The sequence below is a fragment of the Anabrus simplex genome, chromosome 3, assembly GCF_040414725.1.
Source record: "Anabrus simplex isolate iqAnaSimp1 chromosome 3, ASM4041472v1, whole genome shotgun sequence".
Classification (NCBI taxonomy): Eukaryota; Metazoa; Arthropoda; class Insecta; order Orthoptera; family Tettigoniidae; genus Anabrus; species Anabrus simplex.
Window position 1 is genome coordinate 324,302,207 of NC_090267.1, and position 26,543 is coordinate 324,328,749.

General features: G+C 39.7%; 1 protein-coding gene across 2 annotated transcripts in view; it reads left to right on the forward strand.

Moving 5' to 3' along the window:
- Window positions 1–26,543, forward strand: part of ktub (Tub domain-containing protein ktub) — a 162,434-nt gene that overhangs the window by 84,998 nt on the left and 50,893 nt on the right. For both annotated transcript variants that reach the window (XM_067144422.2, XM_067144423.2), the window contains one exon: window positions 5,632–5,865. In XM_067144422.2, the coding sequence (XP_067000523.1) occupies window positions 5,632–5,865 (234 nt within the window). The remainder of the gene's footprint in view (window positions 1–5,631; window positions 5,866–26,543) is intronic.

Here is a 26,543-nt window from a genome sequence, read left to right on the forward strand (position 1 = left end):
ATCAAACGGAACAACTATAAAGTGAACTTCCAGATCCAAATGCATTAAATACGTGAGAGTTAACTTTGCTGATGCTACTGTATTTGATCCTGAACAGTCTTATCAGATTACTGCAAGAGTAATTAAATGGCTGGCAATCTCTCTGTGGCTACATCCTGATCAATAGTTTTGCATTATAAATTCATCCATTTGTCCCAATTGATATATCAGTTCATTTCCACATCACTGTAAAAAGTTCCCCAACGATTTTTAGATGATACCGAAAAAATTATTAAGAGTACTCCCAAGGAGATTTTATCACTTCCAGCCAACACACTGAATGCAATGATCTATTCTGCTAAAATGATCAAACATCTGGGTCTTTTTCATTCAGGGTAGGAAGCAGCTACATAACAGATCAATAGCTGTAACATCCACTGCAAAACTGGCAATTAGAACACTGCTGCAACAGGAAACCTCGGAAGTCGATACTACACCTTGCATGTCTACGCTCGACTTCTAATGTCACACCAAAACTGCTGGTAAGTGCTGACATGTGAAGGTCTGTTAGTCACTATGAAAATCGGGAGATCTCTTAGAGACCAGGAATATAAAGAATGGTGACTGTTATACCAGGAGGATAAAGCCGTATTTCAATATCACGAGTTTACTCTAGCCAACCAGTAGATGAGAGGACAGACTCTCAAGCACCGAGTGGAAAGATGCTCTTAAATTCACTGCGAATGCAGCTCCTAACCACACCATACCAGGCAGATCCAAAGAGTGTAACCAGTGCAGATAATGCAGTGAGATTGAAACTTTGACATGCGTCTTAGGATTCTGTCCATTCGGCAGATGCCTACGAAACACTAGACACCATCACATCCAGTCATCCTTGGATGATACGCTACATGGAAAAGGGTATCTAGTACATGAAGCAGTCCATGGCTTCGCAATTGACAGTAGAAAGACTAATCAACATGATCACCTTCAAACTCGGAAGCAAAAAGAAAAAAGTTTTGTTCTCAATCCAACAATTGTATTTGTATCACATGTGCAACAGCTCGCTGAAGTTGACCAAGAAAAAAGAAAAGGATATATTCAGTAAATACAATCTTGAGGTCATCGAGGTCATAGTGCTCATGCTAGGTATGGGGCACTATTCCTAATCTATTGGTCACCTATTTATGACACTTTGGTGTGCCGAATGAGACCGTTGTAAGCCTCAATATCGGTCTTCGGACATCATCTCTATACACCACCTTCGTAATTAAATGATTGAAAATATTTTTCTTTTTATCTTGCTTCTTCTAAATACCTTTGTCGTTCTTTAAATTATCATTACAATTATTGTATATCTTTTATTCTAAATTGTACTTAGATTACTGAATTTGTATTGTATTGTATTCTTTGTCAATTTTGCAACCTCAAATGTTTGAGGAAGAATAAATAATTTTTTTTAAATATGGGGGTTCATACAACTGTTCCAAATAGATACCTGCATGAAATTTCTACAGTCGCTTGATGTAGTCACCAGCAATGTCTAGAATCTGTTGCCAGTGATACAGAATCTGTAGTATACCTGTCGCAGCATCTGGTCTTTGAGTGGTGTTAATTGAGCAGCCTACTGCTTGAAGAATATATGGAACAGTTCGGAAGCAGATGCCATTGCTACATCTTCAAAATCAAATCAGAATCACTGGGGCTTAAGTCTAAGGAGTATGGGGGATAATAGAGCATATCCCAGCCCCATCGAGGATGTAAATCAGCCACCAGTTGCACTACATGCACCTGAACATTGTCCTACAAAAATGATTGGAATGAGTCTGCAGAAAGTATTAACTGCTTCTTTCACAATACTGGTCATAGATTATGTTCCAAAAAATAGACAGTAATACTGTCTGTTCTTGGGGTATGGTATGCATTAGAACAATACTGCCACCATCACCTTCACATTGTTGAGGTTCTGGTGAACTACTGATTTTCGTGGGGACTGATAAAATGCCACTCATTTCATTGGCATTCAATTTTGCCAATTACTATCAGGCTTATGTTTCATTCAACTTAAAGATACAGCATAGGAAAGCCTCCAATTTATGCTCATAGCTCTCCAAGTAGGTCTGCACAATGTCATATCATTACCATTTCTGCAATTCCATTGAATGGTGCACAACCCATTGCAGTGCAGTTTTTCTCATTCCCAGGTGATCCTTCACGATATGAAAAACAGCCTTAAGCGTTATTCGTGTATCTTGGGCTAACTCACAAATATCAGGTTTGTATCCATAACCAGTAACACACCAACAACCTAAATGTCCTCTTCACTGACACTAGACAAACTGGTCTAAGCATGTTGACCATACATTGGCATCTGTCATTGAAGGGCTTTACCCATCGTGCCACTGCTCTGCAAGGCAACACCAATAGGGATGTAGGCAGAGAAAGTTCGCGCCAGATAGCGCTCATGTAATACCGGGTAAGCGCAAGGCGATCTTCTTATGTTTCTCCCAGTCAGCTGCGAGTAATGTATAGAATGTGACCAAGTTTTCTGTGCTAAAGCCGATTGTATCTTCTCTATATTAATTAATTGTATAGGTATATCCCGTTGCATATTATGGACGATTTTTAGCGTTTAAGCGTTAAACAGCTGCAAAATGAGCTACGGACCAGAGAAGCTAAAATTAGCGGGAGGAAGGAAGAATTAGTAGCCTACAGCGGTAATTAGAAAATTCTAACACTCTTTATTGTCCAAATAATGAATAGGAGTCAGCATGCCTTTTCCTAAAGATTACAATTACTTGAGTATTGTACATTGATAAATATATAAATATACCTCCACAAGACTCAAATCATAAATAGAGATTTAAATATGCACCTGCTCCCCTTGCTTATAGACTTTGATTAATGTATTTTTTTAAGGTTGATGGCTTACATAAAACTGCAGATACAGCCTTGTCCACCACCAAAGGCATATGAATTTCTTGAGTTTCCCAGTGCTGATTCCTTTGAAGATTTGACCATCAGCGATAAGGTGAAGATCACTATCACAAATTTGCATTTGATGGATTATTTCGTATTTAGAAAATCGGAAATAGATGGAACACCTGTTTCCAACTACAAATCATTGTGTTATGCTGGATGCAGACTATTCAGTGAAAAGTTTGTTTTGTTTATAAAAGGTTAACTTCAAACGGGTGAAATTCTAAAATGCAGTGCTGTGAAATCCGAGTACACATAACATAAGACCTATAATGTGAAGCTTATTTTAAGAATACCTGGTGACATTATAGGAGGGGAATGTGAATGTTTTGCTGGAGCAAGCCCCAAGGCATGTTGTAATCATATTGCAGCTGTAAGCTATGCATTAGAGCACTTCCCCAAGACTGGTATTATTCAGTGTTCAGAAACATGCAGTCAAAATTTATAAACTTTTCAACATCCCTACCAAACGGTTGAGGCCATTTAGCCCTATGAAAGTGGAATGTTTGCCCTTGGAACAAGTTTTGCTATTATAATCTCAGTTGCACCAGTTATAACTCTAGTCGAGGGGTATTTCTGTCTAAAAGCAACGGGGCTGTTTTCAAGGACATTTTCTCTACCAGGCTAAATGTTCAACTCTTTAAATTAGCAGTACATGAAATTAATCCAAACATTAAATATTCTCCCAACAGTAGTTTTATAGATTCTGAAATTAAGGCCTAGTTCCTTGTCAGATTTGTTGGTCCTTACCTTCATAACTGTCACGAGGAAACACAGTCTGGGTTCAAGAGGGAATATCTGCAAATTGTATCTGTTTTCTCCCAGAACAGCAAACACCAAGTTACAATGTTGGACGTCTACAAACTCTGTATAAAGCAATATGGCATTAGGATTACGCATTGTTTGCTCAACAACCAAATTACCTGTAATATTTGTTTGAGTGCTGATGTCTTTGAAAATGGTAATCACAAATGTTACATTCACTTCTTAGGGTATATTTATGATTTCTTCCCGTACTTCAAAAGAGGTGATTTCTGCATATTCCGATATTGTAGGCTTATCGTGGTAATCCGGCAATTTTCTGGTGTATGGCCCCTTCCTCGCTTTTGTTGTGTTCGTGGTCCACGGAAAAAGTGATGGAACAGCTCCCGGTTTTAATTTTGCTCGCTCAACTTTAAATACAAACGCATAAATTCCGTGGTTGTTATCGTAATGTACCAGGCGAGTTGGCCGTGCGGTTAGAGGCGCGCGGCTGTGAGCTTGATTCCGGGAGATAGTGGTCACGAATCTCACTGTCGGCAGCCCTGTAGATGGTTTTCCGTGGTTTCCCATTTCCTATCCCATGGTCGTCATAAGACCTATCTTTGTTGGTGCAACGAAAAGCCCTTAGCAAAAAGAAAACAATTATCGAAATGCCTAATCAGTTTATAGGTAGAAAATAGGAATTATTTCCCTTCGTAAATCGCGCTTAGCCAACAAAGTTTTCGTGAAGTTATCGGGTTGAAAATAATGGGAACACATTTTAATATTTTTGGTCAGATTCTTCTGATATAGATGTTGATTCCCATAGGTGTTTTTCTCACCAAAATTTTTCCTTCTAATAGCATGTAACCATTTCTTCCTCATTTCTTTATTGTGTGGAAACTGGTGAAACGAAAATGGGCTTCCCTGATTTTTGCCAAGAGGAACACTGCAATAGCTCAGCATAGTCACAAAAATAACAATTTAAACAACTTAAATTCGTGGATATTTAGTGGCATGAGTACACAGGAGACAAATGAAGAGCGCATTACGCTTACCCAGTACAACAGCAGTGCGCTCTATCAGCGCTAGTTCTATACATCCCAATTCCCTTTACACCAGATGAAGACCTATATGACACGGCCATGGTCACATTCAATTTTTATCCAACTGTGCTGTTCCTCTTTCAGGAACATTATTGCTACTTGCCTTTAGTCCTCCTGTTCACAGGCAACATTTTTCTTCACAGTATGGTGCATGCCTGGAACGCTGGACGGGTGAGTCCATGTGTTGTAAAGTAGGTGAGGTAACAACCTAAAAAGTGTTGCCACTATTAAAGTACCATTCCTTTTATGACATTACTGTCCTATTTCTTTTAAAATTGCATATTAATGTAGGGTTAGAAATACTGAAATTACATCCATACCTTGTGCTTAAAAGTTCACAGGATTCTCTTTTAAATGTAACTTAAAAGCTTTTCAGTCATCTGAACACACAAGCTAAGTATAAAAATACACAAACAGATTGTTGAGTCACTTCTAACTTCTCTAGCTGCTGTTTGTGATCAACACTGCAGTTACTCTGGATATTAGATCATAATATTGTGACTTGACTGTTCCAACTATGTATAACACACATGTCAAAATTAACTTTAATTTATTCCTTGTTTAATGTGTTGGTTTGTTTTTTATTTATATATATATTTTTTTTACAGGTATGTTATAGTGTGATATTTATATTTAGCTTGTATGTTTGACAGACTGAAAAGCTGTTAAGTTACATTTAACTGAGTCGACGATGGAAAATCTGGCATCCTTCTTTTCATAAATAATGGGACTCTTACTGAAGCAAAATTTTAAACATACTGTATATATCTTCTTTTTTGTGTTTATCCATCTCAGTACAAATACATCTGACATTTTGTTTCCACAGATATTTTTACTGGCAGGTCGAAAGAGAAAAAAGAGTGCAACAAGTAACTACCTCATTTCCACTGATCCTACTGATCTTTCTCGTGGAGGTGAATCCTATGTGGGTAAACTTCGGTCTAATTTACTTGGAACACAATTCACAGTGTTTGATAATGGTTACTCGCCTCGTAAGGCTGATTCAAGACAGGACTGGAAGCGGAACACGCCCCGTCAAGAACTTGCTGCAGTAGTATATGTAAGTAATTGTCATAATTGCATTGCCCATATGTACTTCTATTTGTACATTTTGAAAGTGCGTTGAAGGTGTCCGTGATAGCTACATAATGACTTGAAAATTATTTAGCTGGCTGTAGTAAAAAGATAACAGAAGCCTGACTTGGTGTCAAGTGTGGATACATGGTGTGTGGTTGAGCTGCAAGATTGATGCGTTATTTTACTGTATTAAGGTGTACTTTGAATTCTTGAAAAGAATACAATTTTAGTAGACTTGAGATCTAGTAATTTTCTCTTTTGCTTACCTAAAATAATTTTTTAAAGTTATAATTTTAAAAAAATAATTTTTATGTGTCACTATGTTTATACATGTTATAACCTATTATGTATCTTGTTAGTTTTGTAATTTAGGCTGATGATGACGCTTCAGAAATGTGTCGAAACCTGTCCCTTGAATAAAAACATATTGTAAACACTTCTATTTATTATTGTAATGGATGTAGTAATGAAATCTATTAAACGGAAAGAACATGGAGATATCAAAGCCTTCACATTTGCAGATGATGTTGCGATCTGGAGTGACTCAGAAGATGAATTGGGAGAGAGAATACAAAGCTGGAATGAGGAGTTTAAGAAATATGGTTTAAACATCAGCAAGACCAAGACGGTGGTGATGAAAGTGTATGGGGAAGGAGCAGAACCAATAGTCATGTTAAATGAAGCTCAACTGGACAGCGTTCCAGTTTTCAAATACTTGGGTAGCGTTATATCAAATGACAACCTAGCAAAACATGAGGTGAACAATCGAATCAATAAGGCAACACAATTCTACCACCAGGTAAGACACCTGCTGTGGGATGAGCAAATACCCTTGAAAACAAAAATGACATTGTACAAGTCCTATTATACACCAATTCTTACATACAGTCTCGAAACCACAACACTGACCAATAGAGATAATTCCAAACTTCAGGTAGCTGAAATGAAATTCCTATGCACTATGATCCAGAAAACCAGGAGAGACAAGATTAGGAATGAGAAAATTAGAGAAGAAGTAGGAATAGACAATTCTCTCCTAAATAAGATTCAGATATCAAGACTGAAGTGGTTTGGTCACATGAAGAGGATGCCAGTAAACAGAACTGCAAGGAAGGAATTTGACAGAAAGGTAGAAGGAAGACGACCCGTGGGAAGGCCACGAAGGAAATGGATAGATTTAGTTAAGAGCGATGTAATGCTGAGAGGTCATGATTGGGACAAGTTGGTGGAGGAAGAATGGTACAAGGACAGGATGAGATGGAGGAGGCTCATATACCACACCTGGGAAACTGGAGATGGTTTAGGATGATGATGATGTAAACACTATCCTGTACAACATACACTTTGTATTGAAAAGGTGGAACCTTCACTGAAATTTCAACTTTTGTGCCTAAAAGAATGCACTTACTTCTTTGAACATTGATGAATAATAAATAAAAAATAATTCTGTGTTCATTTATGGTGGTGATAATTATTCAATTAATTTTTGACACGTGGATTATAGATAGTTAGAATAGTCGAGTCACAATATTATGATCTCCTACTAATGTCCAGAGTAACTGCCGTGCTGATCATAAACAGCAGCTAGAGGGGTTAGAAGTGACTCAGCAAGGTGTTCGTAGGTTGTCACAGGTATCTGGAGCCATGCTGCCTGCAGTAATGGATTTCACAGCTGTTGGTGGGTGCAATGGCAGTGAGTTAACAAATACACACAGCGAAAAAGGTGGTACCACAGATGATGAGCTGGGTTCAAGTCTGAAGAATTAGAGGGCGAGGAAAGTACTTGGAAGTCTTGATTGTGCTCTTCCAGCCACTGTTGGGATATTTCTAACTATGTGACACATCTCATCGCCTTGCTAGAAAATTCCATCCACAGCAGGAAAGACAATCAATGTATGGTTGTACGTTATTTGCAGTGATTGATTCATAACCGAATCGGTCAACAGTGGCTTCATCATAGAGGAGTGGTCCCAGAGAATGCCAAAAGTATATTCCTAGGTCATGCCTTTGCTGCCACCAGCTTGCGTCTTCTAGCGTTGGTTGAAGGGTGTTTGTTCTCCGCCGGATCTCGCCTGACACACCAACATCCATCCATTTGATAAAGCAGAAAACGGGACTCATCGGAAAAGGAAATCCTTTACTAATCAGCAGAGGTGCAGTTCCAATACTGCCAAGCTAATTGAAGTCTTCTCTGCCCATGCACCTTCATTAGCAGAGTTGCAGTGACCCTCTGTTTGCTTCAAAGCCTCATTCACAGCAGGATTTGCTGAACTGTCATTGTAGACAATTGCATCTGATAGCCTTTGATTCATTTTACAGGTGGAGATGGGGCTACATTCCTGACCTCATATCCAGTTCCAGTAATATCAGCCAATAATGTGTAAAATCTGTAGCAGATATACGTGTTTGCCAACAGGCTTTTAAATATTATAGTCAGAATCCTGCAATGGCCAACCATGGGCTTCCACGATAAAGCCCATTTCTTGATTCGAGACAGTTAGAAATCTGTTTTCCATGATGGTGCAAACTCAGTCATCGCAAGTGTGGACAAAACTCCACAGTAATGTTGGAGTCCAAAACTTGTCCTCAGTTCCCGGAATCTCCATTAATGGAGATGTAGTTACGATTCCTTCAGTCATTGCTGATCACCATTGTGTCATTTTGCAGATCCATCCAGCCCTGGGAGATACGACTCTGCATTCCTGCGTATTAAGTGCGAGGTAGAGGCATACCATCTCTCCTTTGCCTCTATTAATTTATATTCCTATAACGTGCCTTTCACGGTGTGGGAATTGCGGAGAGCACTCGCTGTGCAGAGACATGGCTTCTGGGCCGGACAAAATCCGCAATCAAACACTTAAACCTTTGAGTGATCATTGTCTCAGTGATATCCTCACCCTATTCAGCAGAATATGGAGTGCCAGGCTGAGTGGCTCAGACGGTTGAGGCGCTGACCTTCTAACTTCAACTTGGCAGGTTCAATCCTGGCTCAGTCTGGTGGTTTTTGAAGGTGCTCACATACATGAGCCTTGTGTCGGTAGATTTACTGGCACATAAAAGAACTCCTGTGGGACTAAATTCCACCACCTCGGTGTCTCCGAAAACCGTGAAAGTAGTTAGTGAGACGTAAAGCAAATAACATTAATTAATTAGAATATGGAGTGTTTCCATCTCAGTGGCATGAAGGAATTGTAATACAAATTCCCAAGCCAGGTAAAAATCCAAAGCTTCTGGATAGTTACAGGCTAATATGCCTTACAAATGACCTCTGTAAGCCATTTGAAAGGATGGTGAACCAGCAACTTGTGTAGGCTATTGAAGAGAGAGGTCTCTTGACTGACTACCAGTGTGATTTTCACTCTCATCAGTCTGCCACTCAACATTTGTGTTTTTTTACTTGGAGAAAGCCTACAACACTACTTGGCAATATTGGATTATTTCCACACTACACCAGTGGGGACTTCAGGGTAACTTACCAATGTTTATTGAGAACTTCTTATCCCTCTGGCTCATTTGAGTCTGAGTAGGGAATGCTTTTTCCCATTATTACGTACAGGAAAATAGAGTACCACCAGGATCTGTACCAAGTATCATGTTGTTCGCAATCACCATCAACAACATACTTGGCCGCTGCTGGGTCCATAAAACAGATCAGATGTAAGGCTTTTCAGGCGTTTGCTCTATTAACCAGCGTTTCATCTTAGGTCTGACACTAGATTCATCAGAGTAGGATGTGTCAGACCCTACCCATTGATGCTGGGGTGTATGCAGGTGAACTTATCAGAAGCCCATTATAATAGGCACAGTCTGATATTTTTCCACCAATAGAGCATGTCAGTGCAATGAAAACCTGTGTTGTACTCTTCTGTCGACATCGGCTTTTGCATCCTGATCCAGAGCTCTGCTTTCAAAACATTGTCTTACTAGTGGTAGACACCTGCAGGTTCCTGTTTCTTCATTTTGATAAGAGACTAATGTGGCTGCCTCACATCTGTCAGTTGAAGGTTGTCTGCATGAAGAGACTTAACATGCTTAAGTTTACAAAGGAAAAATTAAGTGTATCCTCCTGATTCAATGCATCATATAATTCCATCATTAGATGGAGTAATAAAATTCAAACATGTTTCAACTCGTTTCAGCCATCTTCAGTGAAACAAAGGGGAGGTTTAAAGTAATTTACATAATACAAGCTAAAAATGTGCCAAAAAACCATAATGAAGGAACAAATGAAAAAACAAAAGAGAGCCATTACGGAAATAAAAACAGCACAATGTATAATACACATGATATGGTGCAATAAACAATTCGCTGCAACAAAATTCAGGCTTGGTTTCTGAAACTTTTTCGCTCCTGCTCCCCTTCCAGCCATTCGATGTGATGGTGTTTCTTCAGAGCAGACTTTCGGCCTGAATTTTTGACACAGTGATTTCATCCTGTTTTGAGTTGTTGAAAAATTAAAAATTTTTAGACTAAGAGGTCCGCAACCTTGCTATGTGCACTTATTGTTCGTTTCCATCTATATCCTTTTGTTTTCATTTGTTTTCTTAGGTTAACACAGTTTTTAGATTCAGTTATGTTTTGTTTTAACATTTTTTCACTGAATTTTATCGCAGCAAATTGTTTATTGTTCCATATGATGATGTAAACATTGTGCGTTGTGCTGTTTTTACTTCAGTCATGTCTCTCTTTTGTTTTTTCATTTGTTCCTTCATTATGTTTTTGGCACATTTTTAGCTTGTATTATGTAAATTACTTTATTTTTAGCTTGTATTATGTAAATTACTTTACACACACACACCCTCGTTTCACTGAAGATGGCTCAAACGAGCTGAAACATGTTTGAATTTGATTACTCCATCTAATGATGGAATTATATGATGTATTGAATTAGGAAAATACACTTAATTTTTCCTTTGTAAAGTGAAAACTGTCGGTACGCAATGATTCTAATATCTTGTAATGCTTAAGTTTCTCAGCGGCCCTTCATGGGGGTGCTGACCATGTTGTGCTGCTACTTTTTTTACACGGCAACGGTCCTTTCCTGAATTGACTATGGTAGTGCGGCATACGGTTCATCAGTACAATTAACGAACTTCATCATGGTTCATCATGAAGTTCTACACTGAACCTTTTAGAGATTATTCACCATAGTGGAGTTTGGCTGACAACTGGATCCTTTCGTACTTGCCCAATTCCCTGCCTACTCGCCGAATCGGGAGTTCGACCTTTAGAAATGAGGCGGCATCAGATGCTCCTCATGTACGCTGCTAAAATTCATGAAATGCCACAACACCCAAGCTATCCATGCGTCTTTAGTACCCGATACCACCAGAGGTATGAAAACCAGCCAAATGCCACGCAACCTGTTGGGATTCTCAAATGAATGATTTTTTTTTTTCTTTTCGTTAGGGCCATCTATGGACCACGGTGCTTGTGTTTTAGCTGTTTCTTGATGTCATCGTCGTTGTTTGCCACAATTGGTGTTCTTAGCGGTTGGTTTGGCAGCTGTTTTCTTGTTGGTACCTAGAGCTTTCCTGATGGCCCAGTAGTCCTTCATTTTCTGGCTAAATTCAATCTTATGTTCCTCAGACCATTTCCTGGTCTCATCTTTTGGTCTGTGGGTAACTTCTGTGAGGGATGTTACAAAGGATTTAGTTTTAAGAGTTGTATGATAGTTACTCCGATCAGCTATGTCGTTTTGATTTATATGGAGTTCCGAAAGGTCCTTCTCCACTTGCTTCATCCACACGAATCCAGTAGCTTTGCCCTTGTTAGCAGCCTTGAAGATCCTATGGAATAACCTATTTGAGTCCGTTCTGGATAGGTGTCCGTAAAAAGCCAGTCGCCTTCTTCTGATGGCAACTATGAGATTTTCTTGGTGTTTATACAGCTCACGATTTGGTTGATACCATCGGCTTCCATCTGGTAAAATTCTTGGTCCCACTATCCGTCTCAGGAACTTTCTTTTTGCACCTCAAGGGCTCTTAGTGGGGTCTTCTTAGTTAAATATAGACACTCTGCTGCATAGAGGACTGAAGGTCTGATTACTGCATTGTAGTGTCTTAGTTTGACATTCATCGACAGATTTTTTGAAGCATATAGCTTTCTACAGGCATGGTAAGCCTTATCTAGTTTGAGTCTCCCGTGTTCAAGAGCCATTGTTTCGCTGAGGTCCTCTGAGAACCATTCCCCAAGGTACTTTACACTTTTGACTCTCTTGATGTAGATATTATCACTTCCAGGGGCATCTTTGATGTTAGTCACAAACTCGGTCTTTCCTATGTTGATCAAAAGACCCGTTTTAGCCGCTATTGAGTGCAGTGTTTGGAGCGGAGTAGTAGCCTCCTATATGTCATTTGCCAATAAAGTCAGGTCGTCTGCAAAGGCTAGGCATGGTATCCTTAGGTTGTCGGCTTTAATCCCCATCCGTAATCCAGTGTTCTCTGGAAGGAATCTCATCCACTCTCTAATTATCTTTTCCAGAACACAATTAAATAATATACATGAGATGCAATCTCCTTGTCTCACCCCTGTTTTAATGGCGAAACTCTCCAAGAGTTGTCCTCTAAACTTTACCCTGGCTGTAGTATTGTGCAAGGTGGCTTGCACCAGCCTATTAATCTTGTTGTTAAGTCCTAGTTCTCTTAATGTCTTATAAAGAGTATTCTGTCTACTGAGTCGTATGCTTTCTAGAAGTCGACAAATATAGCTACCCATTGTCGGGCTCTTGACTTGCTGCTCGGTACAGGACCTCGTTGCTCTGAACCCTGCTTGATATTTATTTATTTATTTATTTATTTATTTATTTATTTATTTATTTATTTATTTATTTATTTATTTATTTATTTATTTATTTATTTATTTATTTATTTATTTATTTATTTATTTTTATTTTATTTTTCTTTCTTTCTTTCTTTCTTTCTTTCTTTCTTTCTTGTTTCGCATAGACCAGCTAAGGACCACGACATTCAACTGTTACATTTTGGAATGGCCTTTGATGTTTGCCCAGTAGTTGCGCATCCTCAGGCTGTGTTGCTCCTTCCTCTCCTTTGTCCAAAGGGCGCCAGTCTTCTTTGTTGGTAGTCTATCCTGGAACTCCTTATGTTTAAGTATCTTCCTGAGTGTTGTCCGATCCTTCAAGTTTCCTTCTGTCATTCCCAGTTCCTGTAGATCTTTATCCACTTCCATCAACCATGGTGACTTGGTCTTCCTATTTTGCCAGTAGCTGAGAATCCGGTTGGTCAACCTGGTCGGATGCATCCTATAGATGTGCCCATAGAATGCTAGGCGTCTCTTCCTTGCTACATTAATTATTCTTTCACAGTACTTGTAGAGATCTTTGGTAGGCCGTCTTCTATAACTGTCACCTTCCTTGACTGGGCCCAGTATCATCCTCATTATCTTTCTTTCCCGGATTTCAAGTTTTTCCATAAGTCCCATAAGTGTTAAACATTCTGAAGCATATAAGGCTTCAGGACGGATGACTGTCCGGTAGTGCTTCATCTTAGTATTACGAGAGAGACACTTTTTATTATAGGTATTCTTCATCAGTTGGTAGGCCATTTCAAGGCTGTTAACTCGAGTTGACAAGGCTGTTCCTTCAGTGAGATTAGATTCCAACCATTCTCCCAAGTACTTAAACCTGTTGGTTTTCCTGATCTCTCCCTGTTCCAGATGCAACTTACAAGGAGATTCACCGATGTTCGTGATGAATTGTGTTTTTTCAAGAGACACATGTAGCCCATCCTTTGCTGCTTGTTGTCTGAGAACATTTAGTTGTTTCACTGAAGTTTCTATTGAATTAGGTATAATGGCCAGGTCATCGGCAAACGCCGGACAGTCAACATTGAGCTCATTGCGCTTATGTCCCAGATAAATGCCACTTGGAATCTCCTTTCTAGCTAATTCCTTTCGCCACTCTCTTATTACCTTTTCCAGGACACAGATAAAGAGGAGAGGGGACAAACCATCTCCCTGTCTCACTCCTGATTTAATTTCAAAACTTTCTGATATGGTTCCTCTGAACTTTACTCGTGACCTAGTGTTGATTAAAGTCTGTTTGCTGGGGCTGTACCTCAATTAAGGCCACGGCCGCTTCCTTCCAACTCCTAGGCCTTTCCTATCCCATCGTCGCCATAAGACCTATCTGTGTCGGTGCGACATAAAGCAACTAACAAAAAAAAAAAAAAGAAGTCTGTTTGATTAGGTTGTGGGTCTTCTCATCTAGTCCTAGGTCCTGCAAAATCTTCATAAGAGTAGGACTGTCTACTGAGTCATACGCCTTTGTAAAGTCGACGAAAATGTCAACGTATTTCTTACCGGCCATTTTTGCTTGATGTAATACTGATTGAAGATTGAGTATCTGTTCTGTACAAGAGCATCCTTTTCTAAATCCTGCCTGGTACTCTCCTAATTGTGGGTCTAGTTGAGGTTCGGCTCTATTTAATAAGGCTTTAGAGAAAATTTTGTATGTGACAGGTACCAATGAGATTCCTCGATAATTATTGATGTCAGTCAAGTCTCCTTTCTTGTGCAAGGGATGAATCAATGCAGTGGTCTAGTCACTAGGTAATGTTTTGGTCTCCCAGATGTTTTGTAGAATTTCTGTCAACTTGCTTACAGTCTTGTCTCCAGCCTGCTTCCAAAGTTCGGCTACTATTGAATCTTCTCCGGATGCTTTGTTGTTTTTCAGAGACTGGATGATTTGTATTACTTCTTCTTTGGATGGTGGTTGTGAGTTTGGTTGCTTGATGTTGTCTTGGTAAGTAAAAAAGTTATCAGGTGATTCACAATTAAGGAGATCCTCGAAGTACTTGGCGAGAAGGTGGCAATTGTCAGAGTCATTATAGGCTATCTTCCCATCTGGTCCACGGAAATGGAGATTGGGTGGACTGTAGTGACTAAGGTTCCATTTAAAGCCTCTGTAAAAGTTTCTGGTGTTGTTCCTCTTGAAGTCATCATCCAGCTGTGTCAATTGGTCTTTTGTGAATTGCCGTTTCACTTGTCTGATGATATTGGCAGTTATCTTCCGTTGCTCTAAGAACTTCACTCTGTTGTCTTGTGTCTTCTGTGAGTTCCACTTTAACCAGGCCATCTGCCTCTGCATTACCGCTTCTTCACATCTAGCTGTCCACCAGGCATGTTTCTTCTGTTTTAGTAATGGTGCAGTCTCTGTTGCTACTTTAACTAGATTTTCCCTCAATTTATCCCAGTCTCTGCATTCTATTCTTTCCATTTTCTCTGTAAACTGTTTGCAAGTTGCAAGTTCTTCTAAATCAAACTTAGTAAGATTAACTGACTTGGTTCTTTTAGTGTTCCTAGGTAGAAATTTCAGCTTTATTTATGAGAGGTAGTGGTCGGAGTCCAAATTTGCTCCTCTTAACACTCTTACATTCTGGATCTCTCTATGAGCTTTCCTTGCAATGGCAACATGATCTATCTGAAATTCTCCTAAGAGGTTGTTGGGTGACGTCCAGGTCTTCTGTTTCTTTGGTAGTCTCTTAAAGGCCGTTGACTTCATTACCAGGTTGAAGGCTTTGCAGAGTCCCACTAGATGCTCCCCATGAAGGCTTTGCAGAGTCCCACTAGATGCTCCCCATTTCTATTTGTTCGTAAGTGAGCTGGGTATTCTCCCACAATGTCTCTAAATTTGCGCTCTTTCCCTAACTGTGCGTTGAAGTCCCCGAGTAAAATGATTGTATGACGCTCTGGGACTTTGCTGATGATGTCCTCTAGTTCTTCCCAAAATTTGTCGGTACTTTCAGGGTTACGTTTATTGTCTTCATTGATAGATGTGTGAACATTTACTGCAGTGTACATCTTGTTTGTGCACCGGAAGGTTAGAAGGGATACTCGACTATTGGGCGAGTTGAAGTCAATTACCGAGTCCAGTATCTTATGGCTTACAGTGAACCCAGTCCCCAGGTGTGGCACATTCTTCATTCTCCTGCGCCCTACTTTTCCCTTAAAAATACGGTACCCCTGCGAATCAAAGGCATGCTCATCTGTGTACCTGGTTTCCTGTATTGCTGTGAGTAGTATCTTGTGGTGAGTCAAAGTGTCAGTTAAATGCTTCAGTTTGCCTAGCTTAAGTAGTGAGTTGATGTTCAATGTGGCGAAATAGTTCTGTTCCTTATATCGGATCTTATTGCTAGTAGTTCCAAGACGCTCCGACTCGTCCTCAAAGCATGTTGGTGTGGGCTCCCCAGAATCTGAAGGCCTACTAACACCGCCTAAGGTGGAGGTGGATTTGACACCACCTGGGGTAGTTACTTCAGTGAGTTTGTTTGTTTGTTTGTTTGTTTGTTTGTTTGTTTGTTTGTTTGTTTGTTTGTTTGTTTGTTTATTTGTTTATTTATTTATTTCTTCTTCTTCTTCTTCTTTGTTTAGGCCTACGATGGACCACGTGGTTCTTAACTCTGGTGAGCCCTTTTCTTCCTCTTAGCCCAATATTCCTTCATTCTAGCGCTATGGATGTCTTTTCTTTCTTGAGTCCATTTCACTCCTACTCCTGGACGCAGTGATTCAGTTGTTAGTGACTGGAGAGAGTCAGATGTCTTGACTAACTTTCTTAATTTATCTTGGTTGTAAATGTCAACGTGATCAATGTTTAGGTATTGTAGGTCTTTCCGCACTAAATTCGTCCATTTGGCATTTGTTGCTTTATTTATTTATTTATTTATTTATTTATTTATTTATTTATTTATTTATTTATTTATTTATTTATTTATTTCAGAAGTACAAAATATGAAACACGAAACGTAAAAAAAAAAAAAAAGCATGAAATGGACACAAGTACAGTCACTTCGAGAGCACTTGAATTAACTCAAATCAAATCACTAATTGTACATCTGGATGGGCACAACGGACAAAATAAGAGATGTTGTGTTGTTTGAAATTCGCCACAATCACATAGAACTGTCTTGGTCAGAAAATGTCACATGAATGTTTTTCCTTATTCTTCCAACTTCAGCTCACAGTCTGTTGAAGGACTTCCAGATTGGCCAGTTCTCTGTGTGGCCAGGAGGTAGAGATTTCTTCGGTTCCATCCATTCAGACAAATTACTAATTCTCTCCTTCCACATGGCAGCTGGTGCTTTTGCAGCTGTTCCTTATAATGGTTGAATAGTTGTTAGCAAATTCTTTCTCTATTTTAATCTCCTTTCAGCAGGTTGATATCTGTAGAGTGGGTGTGAGGTCATAGTAGATGATTTTCTCCTAGCATTGTTGGCAGCCACATCTCTTCTGATACCAGATGGAGCAATCCCAGCCAGATACTGTAGTTCACTTTATTTATGGGAGTTGGCATCAACCTGAAATAATGCTGCAACTCACATTTAAGGCAATATCAACCTGTTTTTCATGGGCTGACTTATACCAAACAGGACATGCATATTCTCCTACTGAATAGCATAAGGCCATTACTGTTGTTCTTAACATTTGGGGATGGGTGCACCAGTTAGTCCCTGCCAATTTATGCAGGAGGCAGTTCCTCAAAGAGATCTTCTGCTTCAGCTTAAGGTTCTGCTCCTTGTATGTAAGTGTACGGTCCAAGATGACACCTATATATCTAGGATATAAGCAGTGAACCAATAATGTACCATTCCAGAATACTTCAAATTTCCAATTACCTTGCATATGTTTCAGGTGGAAGGCACATACTGAGTTGGGTATGAGTTGGTTCCTTTCATAGTAAGTACCAAGCTGTTCTAGAGCACGACTGAGCATATGTTCTATGACCTCAAATTGTTACGACTGAGCAATAAGAGCAGGGTTGTCAGCGTAAATGAAGCTTTTGCACCCTTGAGGCGGTGGTTGATCATTGGTGTACACATTAAATAAAATGGGAGACAAGGCTCTTCCCTAGGGCAATCAGTTCCTCTGAGTTCTCCATCGACTACGATGTCCTTGGAAGTCTACGAACAACCGATGACCTTGTAAAAGTGTAGCTATCATCATAGTGAATCCGTAATTGTCAGTAAGATTATAGAGTTTATGTAACAGCATTCTGTGGTTTACGGTGTTGTATGCAGCAGAGAGATCTCTTTCCTTTCAAAAACATATTCAGTGAACTGAGTAAGGTGTAGAACTTGAAGTACAGTTTTGCCCTGGTCTGAATCTGGCTTGCTGAGGAGTGAGAAGAGGATCAACTATAATAAACGATTCAAGATCATTTTCTCTAGGATCTTATAGAGGTGGCAAAGAAGCGATATTGGTCTAAAACTTTTGGGGTTATTTGGTGATGGAAGGATGCCATCCAACGCAGCATTATAGAAAGAAACCTGGACTGGGACACAGTGTTGGAGGAGGAGTGGTGTAAAGACCGAAGAAAGTGGAGAGGAACCATATTTGCCCCTACCCGGCTACAGCTGGATAAAGGGAAAGGATGATGATGATGATGATGATGATGATGATGATGATGATGATGATGATGATGATGATGATGATGATTGGTTCTTTACCAGTCTTTAAAATAGCAATTACTCGATCCTTGCGCCATAATTTTGGAATCTTGAAGAATGAAAATCAGTTATTGTAAAGATTTAGGAGCCAAATTTTTGTGACATTACCAAAATGTTTCATTGGTTCAACACAGATATCATCCAATCCTGCTGCCTTGCCATTCTTACATATACAGACGGCTGCTTCTAATTCATGAAGGTCAAATGATCTAGTGAGTTCACTGTTCTTGTTGTGTGGTTTATCTTCAAGTTTGAAGTCTGATTTTCTAAATGAACTGTTATTTATTAGTAGTTATGCAATTTTATTGCCAGTGATGTTTGCATATGTGGCACTCTTAGTAGGATCATTATTTAGTTTCTTCAACAGTCTCCAAGCCTTCTGATTATTAACAGAAAAAAGTCAGTTTTCTCCATTAGTTTTAACCATTTTTCTCTCTTGTTCTGTGCTATCATTGATATTAGCTCTTTGCCTACTGAAATGGTTTCATCACTAAATGGATTGTCTTCAAAGAGTGAAATATAAAAGATAATTACTTGTAACATCAGCTGCATTAGGTGTTAAGTCATGAGAATAATGTGTCCTTCATCCTCGGGGCATAGATAATCGAGATGCCTTCTTTGCTGCATCCTGAAATTTGTCATATTCTTGTGGTTTTGGCTGGATATCAGCTACAAAACTATCTAAAGTAGAAGTAACTTTCTCCCAATTAGCTTTCCGGAAGTTGAATCTTCTAGGGTAGGGTATAGTGATCTGTTGTACTACTGCAGTAACTTGGCACATCACAGGTGTATGTTTAAAAGAAAAACTCGTGTCCTCATCCCGAGGTGGTGCAGCTCTTTTCAGGCACACTCCTGCCATTCTTAAATTTCTGGCAGTACCGGAAATCGAACCCGGACCCCCGAGGATGGCAGTTATTAGTGCTAACCATTATGCTACAGAGAGAGTTAGGTACAGGAGAGCAGACTGTCTTCATGCATTGTTGGCTTATGTGCTCACTGGCAAAAATCTGATCTGGATTGTATCTGCGTTGCCAGTGCCCACTATTGAAGGATGAAGGAAGTTTACTGTCATGAACGAGGGTTAACTGGAAGGTATCGGCCCATTTTAACACCTGCTCTCCATTATCGTCTTGTGTGTAACCCCATACTGTACTGTGACTGTTAAAGTCACCAACTACAAAGTTCACACTATGTTTAAGAAAGCTACCAGGGGTTGCAAAGGAAAACCCAACACCCGGTGGTTTGTATACAGAAGACACAGTGCAGTTACTCAGTTCAACAGTTAATATTTCTATATCCTAATGTTCAGAGATGGATGTGGATGTAATTTGGAGATCAGGTCGAACCAATAAAGCACGTCCGTACTGCCTGTGAGGTCTTGCGACAATAAGTCTCAAGCCAGTAATTTTGGGACGTCGTCATTGATTTTCTCTATGCGTCTCTATAGGCAAAATATGCCACAGTAATTAGTTTGACATACCGTATTTCACGGCATAATCATCGCACTTTTTATACCAAAATTTTCGAAAAAAATTGTAGGGTGCGACCATTATACGATGAATATTTAATACCAGTATTTGTATTACTCAAAAAATGTATTTATAACTAAATTGTATTTGATACAAATTTAAGATGCACGTAATACTCGCGTTTATACATCAAAATAATTAAAATAGTCTAAAACAAAATTCATAATTTTTCGCAACAATTCGGCGAACGTTTTTCCAACCTGAAAATAAAAATGAACGTATTAAGTTAATTTGTCATTAATTTGAGTATTAAAGTTAAAATATTACACTTGCAAAAAATTATCGCTTTGTTGTGAAATGCGGACTTACCAGTACGCAATTTATTCCAAATCTTCGGTGTCGCTATCGCAGGTTTCACTATCTGATGCGCCGTCCTCGCCTCTGTTAATACCAGTATCAGATTCTCCGTCTCCCTGCCACACTGCGTCATCTTCGGAACCGTCTAGTGCATTCGAAATCCCAGTCCTTTTGAAGCTCTTGGAGACTAGTTCAGGTGGTATAAGATCCCAACTCTTCTTCACCCACGAGCATAACAAGTCCAAGGGTGGACGCCTGATATTTCCGGCGGGCGTCAATTGCTGATCGCCGCTCATCATCCACTCGTAAAATCGACGTAAGTGGTCTTTAAAGGGTTTATTAACACATATGTCTAGTGGCTGCAAAGCAGATGTTAGGCCACCAGGAATGACTATCTGTCGTGTCTTATTTGTAGTGAGAATTTGCTTCACTTCGTTCACGAGGTGACCTCGGAAACTATCTAAAACAAGCAGAGCTGGTTGTTTTAGTAGTGCACCAGGTCTTCTATTCCACACAGTTTTAACCCAGTCCAGCATGAGTTCTACGTCCATCCAACCCTTTGGTTGCACTCGTACATGAATTCCACGGGGAAACTGTATATTCTTGGGCATCGTTTTCCTCTTGAAAATGATGTAAGGCGGCAACTTTCTCCCGTCAGCTGTAATGGCTAGCATTGCCGTGCATCGCAACTTCTCACTACCGCTGGTTTTCATTAATACACTCCGTGATCCTTTTAGCGCAATAGTGCTGTTGCGAGGCATATCAAAAAAGATTGGAGTCTGATCGGCATTACCGATTTGAGAAAGCAAGTACGAAGTTTCCTTGCGCAAACGTATGACAAATCGGTGAAAATTTACAATCTTGTCCGTGTAATCAGCAGGCAACTTTTGGCTTAGTGTTGTTCTCCTTCGCACTGACAGATTGTGTCGTCGCATGAACCCCTTAATCCACCCACGAGTCGCCTTAAACTGAGTTACCGGTATGTTGTGTTTGCGCGCTACCTCCTGTCCCTTAATTTGTAACATTTCATATGATACACTGCAGCCATTGTTACGTATTTCACTGACGTACCTAAACACTTCTTCGTCAATTATAGGAAACTTCCCTGTTTTAGGACCTCTAAACGCACGTCTAGAAGGGTTTGTGCTTTTTAGCTTGTTTTTTACTTTCCGCCAGTCACGCACCAACTTTTCACTCACAGAAAATTTTCTTTCTGCAGCTCTGTTCCCGTGCTGTTCAGCGAAGGCAATTACGCTTAGATTGAAGCCCGCAGAATAGTTTCTATATTTACCCATAATCGCTTATAAATGCTTCACACGTTAATGTTTTGCGATATAAATGACTTTCCGTAATTGTTCACTATTAAAACAAATTATTTCTGCAAACACCCAAAACACAAATTAAAAACTTAAATTCTCACGCACACATGTCTACAGTAATCACGTAAATCTGAAACAAATAAATGCATCTGTGATCTGTCCATTCCAGAGCAGCCAATACTGTTAGGCAGCAAGGAAGCATGCAACAATTTATCAGTTTAGCTCGTTGGTTGCGACACACTACTGCACTTGCGCAAAGCTCGCAAACCGGAGCTCTAGCTAGCGCGGTGTAGATCTACTGTATAGTTGACTGTATTCCGAGACGTCAGTAACAAACATTCATTTTTTTCAATTTCTTTTAAACATACGGTAATTAGGTTAATATTTCTTCCCAGTTATTGATGATTTTACATTACATTACTGACGAGTTTATAAAATAAAACTTTAATAGCATTGGATAATAATTATCTTGACTGCTTGGATAAAAGTTTTCATCCCATGCCCGGACACTTATGACGTAGTAGTAAGATAAGAGTCTAGCGATGACAACTGAGACATCGTAAATAATTCGGCTGAATAATTCCGTGGAAATCTGCGTTATCGTCTTGGATTTCACTTCGTGCGCAATAACACAGGAGCCGGCCCCATGGTGTAGGGGTAGCGTGCTTGCCTCTTACACGGAGGCCTCAGGTTCAATTCACGGCCGGGTCAGGGAATTTTACCTGTATCTGAGGGCTGGTTCGAGGTCCATTCAACCTACCTAGCCGGTATTTCCTGGCGACGTTGCCGATAAGCGATAACTTACAGCCTTACGTATTTCAAATGGGAACTCATAATATGTAGGTGGTGAATAAATAGTACACTGTCTCGCGACCACGTTGTCAAACTGCCGATAGCCTACCGGTAAGCATAATATGTAGGTGGTGAATAAATAGTACACTGTCTCGCGACCACGTTGTCAAACTGCCGATAGTCTACCGGTAAGCCATGCGTCGTACATATACCGGTATTATTTATTTATACGTTGTGCAACATGTCGCAAACGTGACTGTGTTGCCAAATTGCACATAAACCATACACGTATTTAAATTGCGCATTCATGTGCAACTTACGTTGCAGTTCCATTTACCTTTTAACCAGATTAGTGAACAAAATTTGGACGTGCGACGATTATGTAATTAAAGGTTTAAAGTCCGATTTTTGTATTGAAAATAAAGGATGCGACGATTACGCGGTGGCGACGATTATGCCATGAAATACGGAATTTCACTTACGAGCTCTGCTTGTGATAATGAAAGTCCCTCTATATTAAAGATACCTAGCCTTGAAAACTCTTGAGAAGATAACATTATATATCTTATATTTGTATACTTCTGGAATGCTGATGCTCAATTCAGTACTGGAAAATCTAATCCGAGTACCTATGCAGGGGCACCACGTGTGTTGTGAATTACTGTAGATGTGACTGTCGGTGGTTGTCACGAGCGGACCCCTAGCGATGTACCTCTGTGGCTACTTCTGCATCCAGGTATGTGGCTAGATCTACTCCGTAGGTCCAAGGTAAACACAGGTGCCTCTGTTCATTGGTGGTACTTTCAGGACTTTATTCGCCAACATCCAGATGCGTGACATGCTTTCACAGATGGTTCTGAGATCAGAGAAAATGTGGGATGCTTATTCATCTCCAGTAATATTAGCACAAATATTCATAGCGTGTATACTGTGTAGTGTTTTGCCTTCTTAGAAGCTCTACAGATTGCACTGGGTTACAAAAGAGACCACTTTCTAGTTTGTACTGTCTCATTATGTTCTCTGCAGTCTGTTGACATTTGTTTCCCCGCAACACCCACTAGTACAGCAGATACATGACCTTAGAGCCAGGTTATGTGATGCTGGTATGAGAATCACTTTTGCGTAGCTCGCAGGCTACATCTGGATTGTGAGAAATGAACTTGCAGATCAAGCTACAAAAGAGGGGGTACTTTTACCACCTAGAATAGGAATGTACCAGCTAGAGATATTAGTTTTCGGCTCCGTCAAACCATTTTGGCGTCCTGAGATTCGAAGTTGCTAGCTGTCCAAACTTCCAACAAGCTGAGAGCAATTACGAAGACAATAGTTGTGTGGCGGTCCTCTTTTCAGCCTTCACAGAGAGAGGCCGTAGTTTTGTGTAGGCTGAGAATAGGTCATGGAAGATCTATGCACTCTTACCTCCTAAGAGGGAAGACCCCTTCCCCCAAGTGTGTTCTTATGGTGCTGAATTCACCATGACCCACATCCTCACTGAATTGTGTCAGCCTCTCTGGCCTAAGACGGAACGTCGGCCTGCAGGAGACACTCAAACTCATTCTAGCCAATGACAAGAATACTGCCAATCTCCTCATTTGCTTTATGTGCGAGAGTGGATTAATCAAGGATGTATAAATTTCAAGTGTTTTGGTATTCAGGGAATTTACATTCTCTTCTGATATATGTGTGTCTTTTTTGGCTTAAATAAATATTTTTTTCAGATTCCTCTGTTGAATATATAGATTTTAATTTTAATTTCCAATTATTTTTTTCAGATAGGATGATTACTTAGTTGGTTCTTCCTCTTAAAACAAAAATTACAACCACCTTCCTAAGGTTCATTGCTGCAAAGTGAGGTGTCATGAATTTCCTACTTGGATGCTCATTTCCAACAGAATTGGTATTTCTTAGTCTCTGAAGAGAGTTGTTGAACTATATCAACTAGCCATATACTACTATGCTGGCGTAGCAGGGGGAGAGGTGATACTCCCACGTGGCACATCCCAGGTGGCGGGTAGGGGGGTCCTAACCGGCTTGCAGACGGACTTGAGGGAAATAAAATACCTCTTGCGGACCAAACACACAACCCCCCTGTGGGTGGAGGTTGCAGACGAAGAATACACCCACAGTATCCCCTGCCTCTTGTAAGAGGCGACTAAAAGGGGCAACCAAAGGATGTTTGTATTATTCTTCTTCTTTCGGTGCCTATCCATTTCGGATGTTGGCGATCATGATGGCTATTTTTGTCTTGTTTGTGGCAGCGCGGAACAGTTCAGCTGATGACATATTGCACCAGCCTCTAAGATTGTCAAGCCAAGATATTCTTCTTCTTCCAGGACCTCTTTTGCTGTTGATTTTCCCCTGGAGTATTTTTTGGAGTAGGTTGTATCTATCTGTGTTGCACATTATATGTCCCAGATACTGCAGCTTTCGGCATTTCACTATCTTGATCAACTGAGGTGTTGTGTTCATCCTTCTCATTACTTCCACGTTTGTAATTCTCTGGGTCCAAGATATTCTGAGGATCCGTCTATAAAGCCATGTTTCAAAGGCCTCCAGCTTCTTCTCTGTGTTCTTATTTAAGGTCCATGTCTCTACACCATATAAAAGAACAGAAAATACATAACAGTGCAGAAGTCTGATTTTAGTCCCTAAAGTTAGATTGTGGCTTTTAAACACATTACTCATTTTCTGGAACACACTTCTTGCTTTTCCAATGTGTACCTTGACTTCTTGTGAGCAATCCCAGTCTTCATTTATTATGGTTCCAAGGTATGTATATTGTTTTACCCTTTCTATACTCTTTTGATTTATAAACAAGTTTATTCCGGATATATTTTCCTTACTTATAACCATGAGTTTTGTCTTTGCAGTGTTTATTTCAAGCCCGTATTGGCTGCTGACTCTTACAATTCTATCCATTAGTGATTGTAGCGCTTGGATAGTATCAGCCTATACAATTGTATCATCAGCATACCGGATGTTGTTTAATCTCACTCCATTTATCAAAATTCCTTCTTCTATATCTTCCAAGGGTTCTCTAAATATGTATTCTGATTACAAATTAAATAGTATAGGTGACAAGATACATCCTTGCCTCACTCCTCTCAGGATTTTGACTGCTTCGGTGTGTTCTCCTTCAACACGCAACACCGCTGTTTGATTCCAGTACAGCGTCTTGATGATTCCCTGATCTCTTTCCTCCATTCCAATATTTCTCAAAATATCCATCAATTTTTCATGTTTTACACAGTCAAAAGCTTTCTGGTAGTCTATTAAACAAGCAAATACATTCGTATTTACATCTCTACATCTCTGAAAGAGGACCTGCACACTGAACAAGGCTTCTCTCGTACTTACTGCTTTAATAAACCCAAATTGATTAGGGGCTATCTGATCTTCACACAGTCTGTATATTCTTCTGTGTATCACTCTCAAGAACACTTTCAAGAGATGACTCATCAAGCTTATTGTGCGGTAATCTCCACATTGGTTTGCGTTTTGCTTTTTTGGCAGGGTGATGAACTCTGATTTGAGCCATTCCGATGGAATATTCCCGGATACATAAATTCGGTTGAAAATTTTGGTCAACCATTTTAAATGATGTTCATCCATCAGTTTTAAGAACTCTGCTTCTACTTTATCTGGTCCCACTGCCTTTCCGTCCTTCATCTGATTGATGGCTGTTTGAACTTCTTCTTCTAATATATCTGTGCCGCTTATTTCATTTGTATTTTGCGTAAAAGCACATCTAGTGTCACGAAATAAATCTTCTATATATTTTTTCCAGATCTTTTTCTTGTCTTCTAAATCCACCATCAAGTTCCCGGCTTCATCTATTAACTTTCCACCAGTGCCATTCCTGTATTTCCCTGTTACTTCTCTTACTTTCCTGTGTACATTGAAGCTGTCATACCTACTTTGATATAACTCAATCTCCTCACATTGATCCACTTTTTCTTTTTCTTTTGCCTCCCTGATCTTTCTTCTGATGTCTGCATTTATCTTTCTGTATTCTGCAGGTTTTCCTTTATTGACTCTTCTTTTCTCCATTAGGTTCAGTATTTCATCTGTCATCCATGACTTTCTCTTTTTCTCCTCTGGTTTCATGTACTTCTCTTTTATTTGCTGAACGGGGTTTTGTACTTTAGTTAATTCTAATTTGACATTATTGCTGGTGATGTTTTCCTCTGTGATAATCTTCAAGTTAAGTTCTACTTGCATGTTCTCTTTCATTATTGGGTCTTTGATTTTCCTCAAATTGTA